This window comes from Triturus cristatus, chromosome 4_1, assembly GCF_964204655.1.
Source record: "Triturus cristatus chromosome 4_1, aTriCri1.1, whole genome shotgun sequence".
NCBI classification, from domain to species: domain Eukaryota; kingdom Metazoa; phylum Chordata; class Amphibia; order Caudata; family Salamandridae; genus Triturus; species Triturus cristatus.
The window spans coordinates 1,210,869,921-1,210,886,220 of record NC_140585.1 but is presented as its reverse complement, the minus strand read 5'-3'; the positions used below and the strand labels follow the sequence as shown (position 1 = coordinate 1,210,886,220).

General features: G+C 49.5%; 1 protein-coding gene across 1 annotated transcript in view; it reads left to right on the top strand.

Annotated features, from left to right (window-relative positions):
* LOC146856415 (thiol S-methyltransferase TMT1A-like) overlaps positions 1 to 15,770 on the top strand; it is a 58,034-nt gene extending 42,264 nt beyond the window's left edge. Inside the window, exon 2 of the mRNA XM_085654547.1 lies at positions 13,298 to 15,770. Coding sequence (XP_085510673.1) covers positions 13,298 to 13,534 — 237 coding nt within the window. The 3' untranslated portion in view covers positions 13,535 to 15,770. The remainder of the gene's footprint in view (positions 1 to 13,297) is intronic.
* Positions 15,771 to 16,300: the final 530 nt, after the last annotated feature.

The following is a 16,300-nucleotide window of genomic DNA, read 5'->3' as shown; positions in this document are numbered from 1 at the left end:
TTGATGCATCACTCACCAGTGTGTTTTTGAGTTCAGTAGTTGCAGGGGTATTCATCAGTACAGTCACATTCCTCCTGCAGCTTTTTTATTACGAATACTTTTAAAGAGGGCCTGTGAGCTTGCTTAGGATAGTCACAGGCAGGGGGAGTGTGTCACCATGAATAATAAATAAGCATTGGCATAGCCAATAGGTCTCGCTTTTGGGACCTTATAAGTATTTAGTTATGCAACTGTTGCATGGCTAAACACTTATAAGGTCCCAAAAGCGAGATCTATTGGCTATGCCAATGCTCGTTATATAAGAGTATTTACATTACATATATATCTTTCTCAGTTTTGTGGGTTAAAGTTTCAGAGTTATTTTGTGAAATACTGAAATTGTCACCGTTTTCATTTCATCAGACATTAATTCTTCTCCGGTTTTAATATTCTGACTTCATCGGAAGGTTCATAATTTTAAAAGCGCAGTTCTGGAGCGAAGGATGCGGCATGTGAGTTATTAAGAGCTTTCCTCGTGGGTTGATTTGTAACCTAATCAGACGGGAGCTTGCATCGTGATCTATGCTCGCTGAAGACATCTTTAATGACATCTGTCTCTCGCGCACCCGGAGGAAGAAACCACAGCCCATCTTCCAGTGGCACCGAGGGCTGCCTCCTGCCCCGCTCTCGCCCCTCAGAGAGCTGAGATGGGTGGAGGGCTCCTGCGTCCCTGGGGGCACGTGTCGCCATATGGTCCGTCTGGCTGCCCGGCGCACATCTGCTGCTGTCCCGGAGAGGAGGAAGTGAGGGGTGGAACGGGATCTGACATCTAGACAAGTGCACTTTGACTCTGCTAAGTGCATGGACATCACAGGCCCCCAGGGGGGGAGAATCCATGCAAAAAGCGCCGTGAAGTCAAAGGACTGGACCTGAGAGGCTTTCTGTCGCTGTATGACTTGAATCATTATTATTTTTATCTTTTTGTAGTTTTATATAGCGCGAACTCGACTCAAAGGTATTGGATAGCTTTACATAAGCACCAGTTACCTTACACAATGAGACATGCTTCTGTGCGCGGCAGCATTCTTGCCTGTATGCAGGGGGTCGGGTCCTGCCCGTGCTCATCACCCACAGGTCTAACAAGTGCTCACCAGGCAGCCACGGCAGCACAACGAAAGAACGCACGCAAAGTGAAAGTAATCATTTCGCGGTCGCTTTGATGTTCTCAGTGGCCGCGTGGCTCACTGAGAACATCAAAGCGGCCGCAAAATGATCACGCAGGCTGCCAAATGGTGCACGCGCCCGGCGCACATGCACTGTAGTTGGTGGCCTGAAGGCACCGGTTTGCACTTCCAGATCCCCCTTTTACAAAAGCTCTCGCGAGAGCAGCGCTAAAGCGCTGGCTCAGGCGAGACCTAAAAAGTAAGGTCCCTGACCCAGACACATCAAACTCGACTGGGGCTGGAAAGGTGAGTTGAAGTGAAAGCTGCAGCTTGAGCGGCTCGCCTCCTGCCCTCTCCTGCACGGGCTTTACAAGCTGTCAGTGATGCTTATCACAAACCCAGCTTGTTTTAAGTGCACTCTCCCAGCCCTCCTCCAGGGCCTACATGCTGCTTTAAAACTACCATCCACTTGTTGTTGGTGCGTCCTCACACTGCGTCCGCCCCCTTTGTCTGTTGTTGCTCTTTTGTGTTCAACAACCAATCAATCAATCATAGGCATTTATAAAGCGCACTACTCACCCGGAGGGTCTCAAGGCGCTAGGGGGGGGGGGGGGGGGGTCCGCTACTGCTCGAACAGCCAGGTCTTGAGCTTCTTCCTGAAGGAGAGGTGGTCTTGGGTCAGGCGTAGGTCGGTGGGGAGGGCGTTCCAAGTCTTGGCGGCCAGGTGGGAGAAGGATCTTCCTCCTGTTGTCGCTCTGTGGATGCGGGGGACGGCTGCGAGGGCGTGACTGGTCGAGCGGAGGTGGCGTTTGGGAGCGTAGAAGTTGAGGCGGCTGTTGAGGTAGGTTGGGCCTTGGTTGTGTAGGGCTTTGTATGCGTGGGTGAGGAGCCGGAAGGTGATTCTTTTGTTGATCGGGAGCCAGTGCAGGTCTCTCAGGTGTCTGGAGATGTGAGTTCGTCTGGGGACGTCGAGGATGAGTCTCGCCGAGGCGTTCTGGATCCGCTGGAGTCTCTTCTGGAGCTTGGCGGTGGTACCGGCGTAGAGGGCGTTGCCGTAGTCCAGTCGACTGGTGACGAGGGCCTGGGTGACCGTTTTCCTGGTCTCGGTGGGGATCCACCGGAAGATCTTACGTAGCATGCGCAGGATGTTGAAACAGGACGAGGAGACGGCGTTGACTTGTCTGGTCATGGAGAGGGAGGAGTCCAGGATGAAGCCCAGGTTGCGTGCGTGGTCTGTCGGTTTGGGTGCGTTGCCCAGGGCGGGGGGCCACCAGGAGTCGTCCCAGGCGGAGGGTGAGGAGCCCAGGATGAGGACTTCCGTCTTGTCTGTGTTCAGTTTCAGGCGGCTGGTCGTCATCCACTCGGCCACGTTTTTCATCCCTTCGTGCAGGTTGGCTCTGGCGGTGGCGGGGTCGTTGGTCAGGGAGAGGATCAGCTGGGTGTCATCGGCGTAGGAGATGATGTTCAGGTTGTGTTGGCGTGCGATGGCCGCAGGGGGGCTCATGTAGACATTGAAGAGGGTGGGGCTGAGCGAGGAGCCCTGAGGGACGCCGCAGATGATTTCCGTGGCTTCTGATCTGACGGGGGCAGGCGGACTCTCTGTGTCCTTCCGGTGAGGAAGGAGATGATCCATTCCAGTGCCTTCTCCTCGATCCCGACGTTGCTGAGGCGCTGCACTAGGGTGCGGTGGCAGACAGTGTCGAAGGCCGCGGAGAGGTCCAGGAGGATGAGGGCCGCTGTTTCTCCGTTGTCCAGCAGGATTCGGATGTCGTCGGTGGCGGCGATGAGGGCGGTCTCGGTGCTGTGGTTGGCCCGGAAGCCTGACTGGGAAGGGTCGAGGGAACCAGTCATCTCGAGGAAGGCTGCCAGTTGCTTGTTGATGGTCTTCTCGATGACTTTGGCTGGAAACGGGAGGAGCGAGATGGGGCGGTAGTTCTTGAGTTCGGTGGGGTCTGCCGTTGGTTTCTTTAGTAGAGCGCTGAGTTCGGCGTGCTTCCAGCTCTCAGGGAAGGTGGCAGTGTCGAGGGAGGTGTTGATGATGTCCCGCAGGTGGGGTGCGATGACAGCGTCGGCCTTGTTGAAGATGTGGTGAGGGCAGGGGTCGGTTGAGGATCCGGAGTGGATGGAGTTCATCGTGCTGATGGTGTCTTCGAGGTTGATCGGTGTCCAGGCGTTGAGGGTGGTGGTGGGGGGCGTTGGTTTGGTCGTGGGGAGCGTTGGTTGTGTTCTGAAGCTGTTGTGTATGTCAGCGATCTTGTTGTGGAAGTAGGAGGCGAGGGAGTTGCAGAGGTCTTGCGATGGGGTGATGTCGTTGGTTCCGGCGTTGGGGTTGGAGAGCTCTCTGACGATGTTGAAGAGTTCCTTGCTGTTGTGTGCGTTGTTGTCCAGCCGGTCCTTGAATGCTGTTTTCTTGGTGGCGTGGATCAGTTGATGGTGCATTCGGGTGGCGAGCTTGAGGGTAGTCATGTTGTCCGGCGTTGGGTCTCTTCTCCAGGCTTTCTCGAGGGCTCGGCAGTTCTTCTTGGAGCTCTTGAGTTCGTCGGTGAACCACGGGACCTTCTTGCTTCCGGGTCTGCTGGGTGGGGTCCTCAGAGGCGCGAGCTTGTCCGTGCAGGTGGAGATCCATTTCGTGAGGTTGTCGGCGGCTTGGCTGGGGTTCGGTGAGCTGGCGGGAGGGTGCTGGCTCAGGGATGCGGTGAGTTGTTCGGCTGTGATCTTGTTCCAGCTTCTTCGTGCAGCCTGTTGCTGGTGGTGGTGGACCGTGGGTCTTTTGAAGGTGAAGTGGATGCAGCTGTGGTCCGTCCAGTGGAGTCCTGTGGCGTGGCTGAAGGAGATGTCTTTGCTGGATGAGAAGACGGCGTCGAGTGTGTGTCCGGCGAAGTGGGTGGGGGTGGTCACCAGCTGCTTGAGTCCGAGGGTGGCGAGGTTGTCAAGCAGGGTGGTGGTGTTGCGGTCGTTGTTGTTCTCCAGGTGGAAGTTGATGTCCCCGAGGAGGATGTAGTCGGCAGAGGGGAGGGCGTGCGGGCTGATGAAGTCGGCGATGTCTTCGCTGAATTGAGTGCGTGGTCCCGGGGGTCGGTAGATCAGGGTGCCTCTGAGGGTGGTCTTGGGGTCGGTGTGGATCTGGAAGTGCAGGTGTTCGGCGGTTGTCAGGGTGTTGTCGGCGTTGGTCGAGATACGGATGGTGTCCCTGTGGATGATGGCGATGCCTCCTCCAGTCTGGTTGTCGCGGTCTCTCCGGATGATCTTGTAGCCCTCTGGGATGGCGATGGCGATGTCGGGCGCTGAGGAGTCGTTCATCCAGGTTTCCGTGAGGAAGGCAACGTCAGGAGCTGTGATGTCGAGGAGGTTCCATAGTTGAACGGCGTGTCTGTGGACGGAGTGGGTGTTGAGCAGGATGCACTTGAGGTGGTTGCTGCTGGTGTTCGGCTTGGCGGGTGCTGGTGTGGTGCGGGTCCGGATGCAGGTGAACTTGCAGGTGCGGCAGCTGAAGGGTCCGTGGGTGCGTCTCGGAGTGGCTCGGTAGCACCCGGGGGTTCGGCCGGTGTTGAGTGCGTTGAGGGTGGCGGCATCGTAAGTCCGGCGGGTGGGGTGGCCTCTGCGGGGGCCAGGGGTTCTGGCGCTGGGTGCGGTCCAGGCGCGGACGGGCGCAGACGGGCTTACCTTTGGCGCACCTTCGGCGCTCATTCGGTGCTCCCGCTGCGCGCGTCCGCTGCGCGGTCGCTCTGGGGGCGTCATAAGAGGGGAGCCGGGAGGGAGGGTCTGCGGGGAGGCGGGGAGCGCGGGATCCAATCGGCGGGCGGGGGGGCGGGGTCTCGTGGGAAGCGGCGGGAACCTGGGGGCTCGGTGGCGGCTGGGGCGGCGCTCGGCGGCCCTGTGGTGGCTCAGGCGGCAGGCGGCAGCAGGAGGCCCAGCAGGTAAGGAGCAGGCGGGAGGAGTGGGGGCGACCAGGCCGAGGGCACAGTGGTCACACCTGGGGCAGAGGAGAGGGTCCCCTTAAGAGGGGAGCCGGGAGGGAGGGTCTGCGGGGAGCGCGGGATCCAATCGGCGGGCGGGAGGGCGGGGTCTCGTGGGAAGCGGCGGGAACCTGGGGGCTCGGTGGCGGCGCTCGGCGGCCCTGTGGTGGCTCAGGCGGCAGGCGGCAGCAGGAGGCCCAGCAGGTAAGGAGCAGGCGGGAGGAGTGGGGGCGACCAGGCCGAGGGCTCCCTTCCCTCCCTCCCCCACTGTCCATTCTGCTTCCTCCCTCCTCCTCCTCCGTGACCCTGGATGGCACCTAATACAATTTCATTGAGCTCAGGGAGAAATGTTTAATTATTTTCAGCAGGCCTCCGCATGAGATTAATCGTGCGTGCTTCTCTTTCAGTTAAGTTCAGAAGTGTATTACATTTTCTGGAGAATATTTGAAATAAACAACTGATAGGAAATGTTTTGAGTGTCCCAACCCGAACATTGCAAATGCACCCATTTAACAACGAAAAGGACAGGCTTTACAGCGCGTCAATGCGGCATTCGTATGGAAAATTTACGCACTGGGGGGCTTATTTACAAGCCCTTTGCGCCACTTTAGCGTCACTTTTCCCATGTTAAAAATGACGCAAAAGTGGCGCAAGGGGCTTGTAAATAAGCCCCTGGGCGCTTAGTCTAAAAGCTGGACAGCAGTGGTCTCCATTAAAGATGCTAGCTACATTGGTATTTCTCCCCCATGCCAAAGCTCTCTGGCAGTGTGATATGTTCTTTCAAAAAGTGACGTACTAGAGTTTGTTGGTGCCGTTTAAAATCAAGGATGCAACTAACATGTGAAATGTCTGCCGGAATGCTTGATGCACAGATAGTGCTGGTTTTCCCTGGCTCTCGCTCTTTGAAAATTAGCTTTATATATTGCAGCACTCTATTTCTCAGAATGTGTACTCTCAAGAAGGCATTTTTCTATCACACAAGTTACCTACCTTGAAGACTTTGCAAAATTCAAACTCATGAGCTGAACATTCACAGATGTCAGCAGAGAGTGTTTAACTTGTGGACTCCTTCTGACGTTATTTGTTAAACACCACTCTTACCTATTTCACTATAAACAAGCATTGGCATAGCCAATAGGTCTCGCCATGGAACCTTATAAGTATTTAGTTGTGCAGTACAATATCCTAGGTGCAACAACATCAACTGTTGCATGTCTAAACACTTATAAGGTCCCAGAGGCGAGACCTATTGTCTATGCCAATGCTTGTTAGGGTGGGAGGGCAGTTTTTAGAGCTCAGGGCTGGGCAGGGGAAAGGGACAGTTTTCAGGACTGGGGGCAGTTTTAAGCCTCAGGGCAGGGGGGCTGGGCCGGGCCGGGGTAGTTTTTAGGTGTAGGAATCAGTTTTTAGGGCTCAAGTCAGGGGGACTTGGGTAGGTTTTGGGGCATGTGGTCAATTTTTAGGGCTTTGGGCGAGGTGGGGGAAAAGGGACAGTTTTCAGGGCGAGGGTGTGATCTTTGCCACACATGTTCCTTTACTAATCACGTCTTTAGCACAAAATTGCGTGGTTAAGGCATGCATGGGAAAGACGCAGGCGTAGTTGAGACCGCGTGGTTCAGGCATGCGTTGATGAGTCATACGTTGTACTATCATACAACCCTCATCTATGCCCTGCAAGCGATTTTCTAGCAGGTATTCTGTATTTTAATATCCCTAAGCATATGTGAGTAAAGCCAGTAAGAGCAGGGAAGCCCCTCTCTGTAGTATCTTTCTCCAAAGGTGCCAAGGCTACAGATATTCTTCTGGGGCCTCAGCATATCTATCCTGATGTGACGTCTAAAAAGGGGATTCACATGTCTCCGGCTCGCACTTGGGTCCTTGCCTCAAGCAGACCGGCCTTCTTCAGTGCTTTTGATATAGGTGTAAAACCCAGCCAAGCAATAATACAGCCTTGTAATCAGTGGCGGCTGGTGACATTTGAAAGTGGTGAGGCCGTAGTGCATTATGGCGAGCTAGCCTGAACAACTTAAGGGGGGGTTGGGGGATTCTTACCCACCCCCGAGAACATTTTGAAATAGATAGTGGACAAATGGTGCATTTTCAAGCAAACTTGAGGAGGCAGGAAGGTTAATAAAGCAATATGATTGAAATATTTATCATTTAAGAAATTGCCAATTTTCATGAGTTATAGAGGACAATCTTTGCGTATTTTACCAGCAAAGTGTTATAAAAAATGCGCGCCAGACACGAATCAGACAGAATAGAGGATGCGAGAACAGCCCAGAACCCGGGATTTTGACTTTTGCTGCGTTCCACTCACCCCTTGCTCAATGAGGGAGACACCATTTGTCAAAGAAAGTCACATTTGCACCCTTCCCACTGGTTACCTGGAAGGCTTCATATACATAGCACTCTGGTCAACAGCCTCGGGTAATTAATACTCACTACCCACTACCGAAAGACCACTCACGGCTGCCAGTAGGGCAAGACATACATGAACTATACCAGCAGACTTACTCCTGAAAGCCCTATCAATGACCAGTATTGTAAACCCATCACAGTCAATATTAAAAAATACAGACAGGTCCATTTTAATATTATTATTACTCCAGTAGACAACATTTGGTCTATGAGAGGGGGTGGGGGGTATCACAAATTCAAAACACCAGACTGACCCTGTTCAATAATCTACATTATTCTACCGACATATTCATCATATCTCACGTGTGCGTGTCATCAAGTGATGTTTCATGTCATTTCACTGCCACATGAATGCGATACCTAGACTGGGCAGCCTTACTTTCACAGATGCAGCATCTTGTGTGGTGTATCCGCTGTACTGTCAGATCATGTCTACCCCTGGTCAAGTACCTGTGTGCTCTGTACTGTAAGAGTATGTCTACCAGTCCAGTACCTACCCCCTGGACAGCGAAGCACCTCTGGAAACTGAAGAGTGACACAAACTGCTGCTTGTACATATCGGCAGGATTGCCAACTTAGATAAATGACCCCCTTTTTGGTGCTGAACAAGCAATTCGATCATCAAGCAAGGTATTATTTACTTGAGTGACTAAGCTTTGTGGAAGAATAAATACGCAGACATGGATTGCAAACAGGGCTGAATACCTGAGCACGCGCGTTTATCGGTCTATGAATTTCTACATTCCATTAAGAAAACTGGCCCCAACATAGTTCAGCGAGAAGTGACTCAAAACTTGGCCTCCGAGTGTCAGGGCGGCAATCTATCATACACTAACTACCATTAATGAGGGCATGAATATTGACCTGAGGGTGCACAATGAAGGATTAATACCTTCTGTTCCTAGCAGGTGTGTTTCCACCTATAAATCAAAACTCGGATTAGTGATACGAAATATTTATGTCAAATAAGCCCCAGCACTCACGCAACTGAGCAGCAATAGAAGATGGTACGTGGCTAGCTTCAGAATACAGCAGTTTCAGTTGTAGGGGTGCAGGCATAATGAAGAGGTCTGTGCGGAGACATGACAGCTTTCAAAACGGCGGGCCACATACAAATGACACACCTGTATTTACTATACAGGGACATATCGATAGATGTTTCATTTAGTAATTCACAAAGCCTTAAATCAATAAAATCAGACCCCTGAGAACAGTGTATTTGAAAATGTTTTCTTGAATTCTATTTATGTATAGCATAACAGTGAGATATTCGCTGTGGTTGCAGATTGGTTGGCTAGTGTGAAGCATAGTTCATTCTGAAACAGTGTGCTATCTTGATAGTTCAGTGGGACTAGGTTGCCAGAATATCGGACCTCTGAATGGGTGAGATCCAGGCAGTTTAAAGCAGCGGTTTCAAATGTTGAGGTAAGATTGGTTGCTGAGTAGAAGAGTCCAGCTGTTACTGTAGCTGAGTGAAAAGTGATTTCCACTCATGAGGTGCGCAATTGTCACTAAAATAACTGAATATACAAATTGGCAGGTATGTAGTTACATTACACAGGGATACATTCAAAGTGTATATGAGGCAGGAGAGGGTAAGTGATTTGCCCAGAATCACAGAATGTGTAACAGTCCGACGCTGAAACCTGAACCTTGTTTACAAGCTCTAAAGTTGGCAGCTCGGCGCCTTACACCAAAATTACATTGCAAACAGAAGGAGGGAACAAAACCCCCTCACTCAGTAACTTCCCAGGCTCCAGACCTACCTCCCCGAAAACTCATCTGCAGCAGATCACACGGCGCGCGCACTCTACACAGCAGGGGTGAAAATAACTTGCCTGAGTCTGGCATCCAGTGTTTATGGGGCTGCTTTCCCCTCCCCCCCGCCCCGCTATTACCCGTAATGTCAGAAGTACCTTATCCAGTGGTGGTGTCAGCTGGGGGCAGCCCCAGAACACCCTCCACTCACCCCCACCAACCGGATGGTCATAAATAGGAAAACGGAGTGATAAGGGGCAGAGAGGGGGCTGAGCCTACAAAAAAACCTTCCCTTTATGAAAAAACACAATTATTAAGGCAGATCTTTTAACATGCTGCCCAAGACTCTCTCACATGCACTTATTGACAGGAGTGAGGTGAGCCCTGTTCATCATTTCTAAAACGGGGATATGTCCGGCTGCTGCAGGGTGGGGGTGGGGGGGAGAACAAGAGAAGCTGAAAAACAGACACAAAACGCTTTAGATTGGCGGCAATACTCCCGGGGGGGGCTGTGCGTTGGCACCAATGCGGGCAGGGGGGGTGTTTGCGGGGGTGGGGGGGCTATGGGTTTAAAATTAAAAGTAAAATAAAAACAAAACTTCTTACTTGACTGGGTCGTACCGCGGCGCCGCCGCCTCTGCTCTTGGCCCAGGGTCCCTCCGGCATTCTCAACAGGAACAGGCATGATGCAGCTCCCTCCCGCAGCGTTGTGATTGGTGAGGAGTCCCGGGCACCAGTAGGGATGCCATTTTCTCTATGTAGGCTGCATGTAGCCTACATAGAAAAAATGTACAGTGAGCATGACTGCTTTGGTCGGCCCCAGGGCCGACCAAACAGTCCGGGCACACAGAATGGTGGAAGCCACTCCTCCCTGACCCGCCCACCTGCCCGCCCACAACCAGGCTTAACTCCCGCCCGCCCCCAACCGGGCTGCTACCAATGCCGTCTGCTTTCTCGCAGCGCGAGAAGCAGAAAATAAAATGGTATTTTAAATACCATTTTATTTTCTGCTTCTCGCATTGCATTCTACCTGCAACAAAAGTTCTGAATTCTGCAGGACTAGCTCCTCGGAACTCAGACTACTTTTCCCATTTGCAAGAGGCCTTGTACACATAGATTGCACAGATATCACTATTTGCGAGTCTCATAAATTGTGCCCCAAAACGCCGATTCCATAAAATGGCAAACTCAGTAGAAGGTATTCTCCAGCCACTATGTGAGTGCCTTCTTTTATGTAAACGAAATATCGCAACAGCTAAGCCGCCATCTTGGAGATTACAGTACAGGAATAAAAGTGTAAGGTTAGTCAAACATTTCACTATTCTAAACGGAAATCTGTTGAAAGATTTATGGCTCAATCTGAATGGCCTGCTTGGGTGCAAATTACGTTTTGCTTCCGAATCAGGATTCTGACTGGTGCACACACAGCAGGTTTTTGCTTGCGCAATTATTGTCAAGTAAAGTCGGCAAAAAGTGTGTGGGAAAACTGTGGAAAACTTGAGTTTGCACAGCGCAGAATAGGTGAAAACGTGCTATTAGGTTTTAGCACTTTCCACACCTTTGTTATATTGAAGAAACTGTACAATATGGAACCAGGAATTAAGTGCACTTTGTTTTTGGATGCTAAAGACTATGCTGTTAACCCTCTGTGAAAAATCCATCCACACGTGGGTTTATTTAGTTTAGAATAGTTTCATTCATCAAGAAAAAGAAGCACAATTGTAACTTGATTTTTTACAATTTAAAAATCTTCAGACTGGAGGGTGTTTTCTTTCTTTCCTTTGGCACTGCCGTGTGAACTTAGTTCCAAATTAACTTGCTCGATTCTCCTGGGGCGAAGGACTCCATCTTATTTTTCATAAGCAACTAGTTTGTTTTGGATGAACTTTGTAGCACGTGCTGCAGCAACAAAGACAGGTAAGACACCCTGGAGTGAAACATAAGAGGCAGGAGGGTGAAAAACACGTGTTACCATTAATCGTATCTGTATTTACGTTTTTGCGAAGTTGCCTGCTCGAGTCTGCTCTTTATTATTTTATTATTTCTCATTTTCACTCTGTCTTGAACGTGGGAATGATGGGATCTGTCCCTGCCATGTGCAGCAATGGGGCCAGTGCAATCAAGGCTGTTTAGTACAAGACAACTATAACTGTGTAACTTCACAATCCTGAACATCTGCCCACTTCTCCTGCTGCACTACTGATAGCTACAGTCCGGAGACAGGCTTATTTTATGAGGCACCAACCACCATAACTGACGAACAGCCCGTCTTGTGAAAATATATTTGGTTCTGTCCAACTAAAACAAACCTATATGATCACCTGACATCCAAAGAATGCAAAGTCCACTCTGCATGCAAGGACACAGGGAGGGAAAAGAAAGCAGAACAAACTCCTGATTCATATGGAAATGTGTCAATGCATCTGGAAAGAATAGAGAATGGTGTCAGGAAGCATAGCTGGAGGTGTGGCTTGCCATTTAAGACGCTGGGAGCATGGGGGAGCGATACTCCAAACCTGCCCGTGCTAACGGTTCTTGGTGAGCAATGGCACTGTCTCGAAAGAGGCTCAGAATGAGCAGAATACACACTATACGGCAGCCTCCTAATGATGACCTATATGTCCCAACAGGCTGTGAACTTCCATGTAGTTTGGAGATGTGGTGGCAGTCCTGGATTCAGTTGTGTAGCTAGGCCTTAGGTTGCCTGTGGTGGCTCCTGCATTTGGCGCCCGCGGCAGCCAAATCTAAGAGTGTGTGTGTGGGGGGGGGGGGTGCTGGTGATTCGCGTCGGCCACTGGTAAAAGGAGGAGTTTGGGCCACTGCCACCAAAACTCATCCCACCTGGGATCTTTTTATAAGACCTTTTCATTTTCTTCAGAAAAGAGGAGGAGAGTGGGATTGGTGAGGAATCTGGAGATAATTAAAGTCTGTGTTGCAATGGAAGCAGCAGTGGTGGCAGGAGAAGAGTCCTACTATTGATCAAGGGGAGGAGTGGTTGAAGTTGTTGTTGTGTTGTCCGGTTTTAAGGGCTAGGAGTTCGATCCTGGTGTTTCGTGAATGGGTGGGGGATCAGGGGTCCGAGTGCCAGGTGCAGTCCAGGCACCTTGGGCGCACCAGCAGCACACCCACTAAGGGCGTCTGCTGCATGGTCAGACTGCGGCCTCCATTAAGTAGGTTTTCTGGGAGGCAGGTGGGACGTTGGGCAGAGTCAAAGGGATGGAGAGAGTGGGCAAATAAGCTGGCATTGAAAAAGAGGTTAGCCTTGAAGGAAAATGCGGTAAGGTTTAGAGTGGAAAAGCATGTTTTAAGGAGAAAATCGTTAAGGAGCCTGCAATGTGAAAAAGAGTTAGGTGGAGCAAGAATGGTTAAAGAAAGCCAGCAAAGTAAAAACCGGTTAAAAGAAGAGAAAGAGTTTAGGGAAACTGCAAAGTAAAAGAGAGTTAGAGAGTTAGAAGAAGAAAGGATGGTTAAAGGGAGCCTGCAAGGTAAAACGAGTTTAGAAGGAGAGCGAGGAGCATAAAAAACGGATGGGAATCTTCAGGGAGGTCCTGGCAGGGCGAGCAGCAGGGAAGAGCTGGCCCCGGGGACCTAGGAACACACAAAGCAGACACCAGAAATGTTATTCTTTAAGCTAGATAACTAGGTGCAAATGAATTAATGAATCACAATTGAATTGCAACGATATTGGGTGTTCTGTACTCCTTTGCTTTATCTCTCCTTTTACACAGTTTTATCATAGAAGCCACCATGTCCAGGTGGAAGGGGATTTGCCGATTTACAGATCACTGTTGCAATGTATAATTGTTTCAGTGTTGTGTACCACAATTCAGGTATCCATACGCCTCTATAAAATAATATAAATTTATAAACAGGTAAATGCAATACCTAGTGGCTCCTCATTACAGCCATTATGCTGTTACCGGTTAATTGACAGGTACTTTGAGGATGGAAATAAAAATCAGCAAAGAGAAAAAATAAATACTGCAAAAACATTTTCTGATGCACAGCTTTTCCTTCTAGGGTGGAGTATTCTATTTTCTGGAACATGTGACGGCGGACAAGTCTACGTGGAGCTTCTTCTTCCAACATGTCTACAACACTACTTGGAAGACTGTGTTCTGTGGATGTCATCTCGTCAGAGAGACTTGGAAAGACATCGAGAAGGCTAATTTCTCTCAAGTGAATCTACAGCACATATGGGCGCCGATGGACTGGAACCCTGCGCGAGCTCACATAATGGGATATGCAGTGAAATAGTTAGTGGTACCCTACTGAAGTAATGAAAAATGCACAAGAGTTGTATTGTTTTTCTGTTCTAATTACGTGATACAGAGTTTTCTGAGATAGGGGATATCATTTGCTAATCAGGCTGTAAGGAGGTACCTCACATGGTAAGTATGGACTATGTGTCACCTTTCTGCTCAGCTTGAAAACAGGGTCGGACAGGATCAGAAAAGAGGCACCGGTGTTGTGTAGCACAAAATAAAAGGGCCTCAGTTAGAGAGCAAAAACATGGCCCGTTTTGCAAACTGGGTAAATTTTGAACTTGCAAAGACATCCTCTATAGGAGTTTTGCAAAATATCCAAGAGTGTATGCATTTAAACTTGCTGAAGGCAACGTTTGTGGTAGTATCAAGAAAATCAGCAGTTAAAAATCGACCTAGTAGACCATAAAACAGGCTCACAAACAGCCATAGAATTGGCGCACACACTGACCTGTCAGAACAGCCCTTCGGGCACTGCCCGATTGTCTTAGCGGTCAGTCCGACCCTGCTTGAAAGACTGGTTGTAACCAACCTCACGGCAAGATCTTTGAGAACTACATAAGTACTGTAGAAGAAACACGTATCTTTCTAGCTCTCTGCCAGAATGTATCACTGTTGCCTCTCTCAAGCAAAACGAGAAGCGTTTTTGATATGCTTTATAAAAAAACAAGGTTCATACACTTGATGCGGAAATACATGTGAGGAAATCGCATGAAACATAACTAAAAAGATGAACGAATATAAGACTCCTTACCACCTTATCAGGGACTGTACCTGCTATGGTACTCATTGTTTAACATGGGGCAGTGTCTTTGTAGCTTAATTAAATCAAGTCAAATAAAACACAATTAATGTTATGCTGCCATTCCCACAAAAACAGCTGCTTGCTCATTTTTCTTTGTTTATTTTCGTTTGCTTACTTGAGAAAAGTCATGTCTCGTTTAATATGGCAAAACCCCCAAATCATTTTAACTGGGGCAATCTTGGTGCAGGTGGCTAATACCTTCTGTGCCTCGGGAGTCGCTTTACACCATGTCAGACTTTCACCTCTGAACCACACCAAGCGCTGGCCCAGTTTCGTATGTACTGGGTTAGCCATGATGGGGCTCTCAAACGATCATGCACTTAATGAACAGAGATGGAGATGTGTAAAATGCATTGTGGGATATCCACGAGATGAAGGAGTGTCCCGCCAAAGATACACAATCACATTGCTGTTTTTGCAAGACCTGATAGGGATAAATAGATGCGTGACACATGAAGGGAACCTGTTCGATATGATTTGCAAAGAAATACGAGTCAAAAGAATCCCCCAAAAATCAATATCTGGGTCGCTGTAGTTAAAAGGAAATGAGTTATCTTGTGTAGTAGGGGGCCTTTCCGTATGACTGGCATCTCTCCAAAGTGGCAGACAGATTTTGCAAATACTATTGACAGGTTCATCCGCTTCATGGCCTTTTTGGAGGGCTAGACAAACTATGGAGTGTCAGTTTGAGATCTCGGCAGACTTTACTGGGATTTAACTGTATCAAGTATGTTTAAGTCAAACTTCTAGTCCTTCAGCAACTACTCAAAACAATAGTTTATCCAAACTGGATCACTACTTGTCCCATTGTTATTTCCCTTCAGGTCTCTGCTTGGCATATGTCACCTTTGTACCTCAAACCCTTTCTCTGTTTGAATTGAGCCTTTTCTAACATGTTCTCTATCCCTGGAACCCAATGGCCAATAAGACAAACATTGGCAAATTCCAACAGGTCTGGCTTTAAAGTAATATTTTTTTCTAATGTGAAGCATTACAAATAAACAGCATCGGAATGAATATGTATTTGAGTTGAAGAAAAAAACTGTAGAATATTATTAGTGTAGGTTATACGGTTAGGTGACAGTTGCGCTGTTCAGCCAGACCTGTAAATACACGCAGGTTAATGAGTGCCCTCCATCTATCGGTGCTGCTGCCAGAGAAAGACAAACAACATGAAGAACAAGTTACTTACCTTCGGTAACGATGTATCTGTAAAAAACATTAGTTAGTTAGATTCCTCACCTTAGAATATCCCCAGGCGTCATGCTGGATCCGGAAAGATTTTTCGTCAGCAATACCCCTTGTGCGTCGCTAGGCGTCGTCTGCAGCTCCGCGTCCGTCGTCGGCGTCGTGCGCCGGAATGACGTTTTCGGAGTACTTAGACGCCGCCCTCGCGCGCTGACGTCAGTTCTTGTACATAGCTTTCGGCGCCAGGAATGCAGAGCCATGCAAGAGACCGACACTGGTGCCAAAAAATCTAGGGCCCTGAAAAGGATAGCCTTAACCCTAGATGTCAGTTCGCAGAACGGGGAGGATGGGCGGGTCGGTGAGGAATCTAATTAACTAATGTTTCTTACAGATACATCGTTACCGAAGGTAAGTAACTTGTTCATCTGAAAGAAACACGTTAGTTAGATTCCTCACCTTAGAATAGATACCCCAGCAATACCAACCCCGGTAGTGGGTCTGCGAACCAAGATCACACCAGAAAGTCCTGGAGAACAGAACGGCCAAAGAAGCCGTCTCTCCGGACTTGGCTGTCCAGGCAATAGTGCTTGGCAAACGTGTGCAGTGAAGCCCACGTCGCCGCCTGACAGATGTCCCGCAAGGGAACTCCCCGGCCCAGGGCAGTAGTAGCTGCTGTGGCCCGGGTGGAATGGGCTCTCAATCCAACAGGGGGGTCCTTTTTTGCCAAGGAGTAACACATTTTAATACACAACATAACCCAACGCG